Source organism: Bos mutus, chromosome 19 (genome assembly GCF_027580195.1).
Source record: "Bos mutus isolate GX-2022 chromosome 19, NWIPB_WYAK_1.1, whole genome shotgun sequence".
Classification (NCBI taxonomy): Eukaryota; Metazoa; Chordata; class Mammalia; order Artiodactyla; family Bovidae; genus Bos; species Bos mutus.
Genome location: NC_091635.1, coordinates 31,607,457 through 31,611,158, shown reverse-complemented (window position 1 = coordinate 31,611,158; position 3,702 = coordinate 31,607,457). Strand labels below are relative to the sequence as shown.

The window sequence follows — 3,702 nt, the reverse complement described above, 5'->3', positions numbered from 1 at the left end:
TTGCCCCAGTCGTAGATCCATTTCATTAGAGGGAAGTTCTTGTAGTTGTTCGCTCCAACTTTGTCATCCAGAAAACTAAGTTTCAGTGTCCCTCCTGAAACTATCGTTTTCCGGTCATTTGGGTTTTCCGTGAATGCCTGCAGCTCTCTGAACCACATTCTCCAGGCCATCTCGTCACCCTGGGCTTCAGGCACCTGTGCTTCAGAAAGCTACATACTCAGGTTGCCCCCATCACTCCAGGCTGCGCTCCCCAGATCAGGCCTGCAAATCACCCAAAGCCATCAACAGAACATTGTAGATCAAATGGAGCCATCTGAATTTGATCCATCCAAAAGTATGGATCAAAACTATTTATAAACTATCCTTTATAAATAGTTTCTGGCCCCTAGCCTCTACTGGACTGGCCTAATTGGATGAACTTGAACTCTCCCAGGTCTGAGATTGGGGTGGTGGGGTGGGGGTGGGTGGGAAGGTGACATATCCTGATGTTGATGACTGTGGTTACACAGGAGGGCTTAGGAACCAGGAAGATACTGGGTCCTTCATAATCAGTGAGCATCTACGCTTTTGTTGACATGCCCTGCCCTCCCCCAACCTCATATGGAACTAGTGTTGAAGACATGAGGCAGTGTGCCCTGTGTGTGTGTGTGTGTGTGTGTGTGTGCTAAGTTGCTTCAGTCGTGCCCGATACATTTCTTCCCAAAGCCAAGTAAGGCTTCAGTCCCCTTCCATCTCACTCATCTTTACTTCCACACATGGTGAAAAGGAGAAGAGAGAGAGAAATCAACTAGAGCCCTCCCCTCAAATCTTCCAAGCGCCAGGGTGCCTGAGTCAGGCTGGCACTAGGGTTCAGGGGGATACATGGGCTACAAAGCCCAGCTTTCTCTCCTTCTGTCCCCCCTGACCCCAGGCTCAGTTCTTCCCCAGACCAGACACTTGCAGTCAGCAGAGCCACTCATTCCCCCTTGGCTGGTGAGTGCCAAGATTCTAACTGCTTAACGTGGCTTTATGGAAATTCTGCACCTGTAAGAGATGCCAGGGTTCTAGGCAGCAGGGGAAATCTCATAATGGCAGGTTCCAAATTCCCCGAACCCAGCTGCATTGGAGGCCATTTGCTCCCTTTTAAACATCCTGGGTGTGGACTTCACTGGTGGTCCAGTGGTTAAGACTCCACCTTCCAGTGCAGGGGGTGTGGGTTCAATCCCTGGCCGGGGGGATTGTGGTCCCACCCCATGCCAAGGGCTGCAGCCAAAAAAAATTTTAATAAATAAACATCCTGGGTCCTTCAAACCACAACACCCTCTCCCAAGCTCACATCCCCCTTCCCCCACACCCTCCCTCCCCATAATGCAAAGGCAAATCTTCAGAATCTGCTCACCTACCCTCTACAAGGGTGAGTCAAACAAGCCCTGAGCTGGGGCTTTTGGCCCTATCATGAAAATTTTACCTCCATCCAGACCTCTCCCCACACACCAATTACATTTCATTTGTCCATTCTCCTGATGTACTGTTTTTGCTATTTTCTCCCTTTTGAATTCAAGTCGTTGATTTATTTATTTTTTCCATCTCACAGAATAGATTCAAATTTCCCAATGATTTAATTTACCTCACCAGCTGTCCAGCCGTCCTTGCAGGACCTGCCTGCCCGGGTTGGCAGCAGTAGAAAACGGGCACTTTCCCCCCCTTCCCGGCTTTGAAGTGGAGTCTCAGGAGACCCCGACCATCCCCCATAGCTGCCCAATACGGCAGCCAGGCGTCCTGTGACCTGCTTAAAGTGCTGGCTCCTAGGTTACACACCGCCCCCGCCGCCAACAAACGCCTCAGCATACACACAACACCCCACAGAGGAAGCCCCCGACGGCTGTAGCTTTATTATAAGATCTCTTCTCAAATGCGAAATCAGGCCAACAAGCCCAACAAGCTCAGTGACTCAGATTCATCCACAACTGCACTCTCCCCCACCTCGCCATGCTGCTCGGAACTGGCCCCCACTCCACCCCACCTACATACACACAAAATTCCCACGCAGGTGACCTCACCCCAAGCTGCTTCCCACAGCCTCTCCCACCACCCTGTCCAGAACTTTCCAAAAAAAAAAAAACAGTTTAAGAACCCCCATCCTGCCCACCAAGGCAGGACCGCACGCAGTCTGGTGTGGAAGTCCCTTCCCGTGCCGCCGCCTGGAGTCCTGCAGTGTCCTGGGGGCGGGCGCCCCGTGGCGCTTTGCGGGTAGGGGGTGGGGGAGCCCCTCGAGCTGCCCTCCCGGAGGCGGCGGCAGAGCTCGAGAAGGAGGATCTAGGGTCCTGGGCTCTCCTCGGTCTTCTTCCAGCCGCGCTGACGAGGGCGGGCAGAGGCGGCGCTCAGTACAGCCCCAGGATGGCAGCGCCCACGTCCTTGGAAGGCCGGCGCTCCTGCATCAGAAAGTTAATCATGCTTTCGGACTTGATGAGCAGGTTGCAGCCCAGGAAGAAGACGCCGAAGACCACGGTGAGCGACAGCACGCAGAGCACGGCGATCTGCGCCACGCGCGACACCCACAGGCTGCGCTCGTCCGGTGCCAGCCCCGCGGGGACCCCGTCGCTGGCGGACAGCGGCGCACCCCCGGGGCAGCAGCCCAGCCACGTGCCCAGCCCGTGGCTGCGGTTCCCCAGCGCAGCCCCGCCGCCGCCGCCGCCCAAGCCACCCGCTGTCTCCAGGCCGCTGTGGTTCAGGAAGGTCGAGTTCATCGCCGCTCGGCGCCCGGGGACGGGGGGGTCTCGGCGCGCGGTCCGGGGCGCACTGGAAGGCTCTCTGGCGTCGGAGCTCTAGGAGAAGCCCGGGTCCACTTGTGCGCGGGGAGAGGGAGAGGGCGGAGGGCTGCCGGCGCGCCTCACCCCCTCCGGCCGCCGGCCCCGGGGCACCTGGCGGGAAGCGGTGGCCCGGAGAGGCGAGCAACAGGCTTCGCGCGAGCTGGAGCCGCAGAGCCCAGCGAGCCTCTAGGCACCGACTGCGCTCGGCGCCCGCCCAGCCGCCCCTCCCCTAGCAACGGCCCCGCCCCCTCTCCTTCCTTCCTTCCCCCCCCAGCTCCCCCAGGCCCAGCCGCATCCATGGGGAGGTGGGAGATCCCGCAGCGATGGCATCTCCGCCTGTGTCCCAGGGTTGGAAGGGGTCGGGAGATCAGGGCAGCCCCGCACTCAGTCGGCGAAGCTGGACACCCTCAAGGCATCCTTGGTCTGTTCCAGCCGGGAAAAATCGCCCCAAGGAGCCCCTTCTGGGATTTGATGCTCTCTGCAGTTAAGTTCTTCCTGAGTCTGCCCTAAATCTCTTCTCTGCTCTTTACTGAGGTCATGGTAAGCCTTCCCAGATGTCAGAGGAGTTGCAGAGAACACCCACCCCACCCCTCATCCTCTCCCCGCAGGGCGGCCTTTCCTTTCCGCTGTGCCGTATCCCCCCCTCCCCTCATCACTGGGCCGTGGCCGTGGGTGGCCGCCAAACCCCACTGCCCCGACTCAGGTCGTCCCAGCCTCGTCCCCACCATGAATATGAGGAGTACTCTCGGCCTCCTTCCCACCTCGTCCCCACCCCTCCCCATGTGGTTTTTCTTTACTTAAAAATAGGTTATTGCGTTTTTTTCTTTATTCCTTTTTACAAAGCCACATTACTGTAAACTAGTTAGAAAGCACACATTCGGAAAACGGAGAAAATCTAAAAACTCATAATCCT

General features: G+C 57.2%; 1 protein-coding gene across 1 annotated transcript; it reads right to left on the bottom strand.

Annotated features, from left to right (window-relative positions):
* Window positions 1-1,838: 1,838 nt before the first annotated feature.
* Window positions 1,839-2,971, bottom strand: RPRML (reprimo like). The gene has a single exon (XM_005905955.3). It carries the CDS (start codon window positions 2,724-2,726, stop codon window positions 2,361-2,363), a length of 366 nt encoding a protein of 121 aa, XP_005906017.3. The 5' UTR covers window positions 2,727-2,971; the 3' UTR covers window positions 1,839-2,360.
* Window positions 2,972-3,702: the final 731 nt, after the last annotated feature.

What these genes read in the sequence shown, in the direction of transcription:
- RPRML (XM_005905955.3), bottom strand. Translation starts at nt 2,726, where the DNA reads ATGAACTCGACCTTCCTGAACCACAGCGGCCTGGAGACAGCGGGTGGC.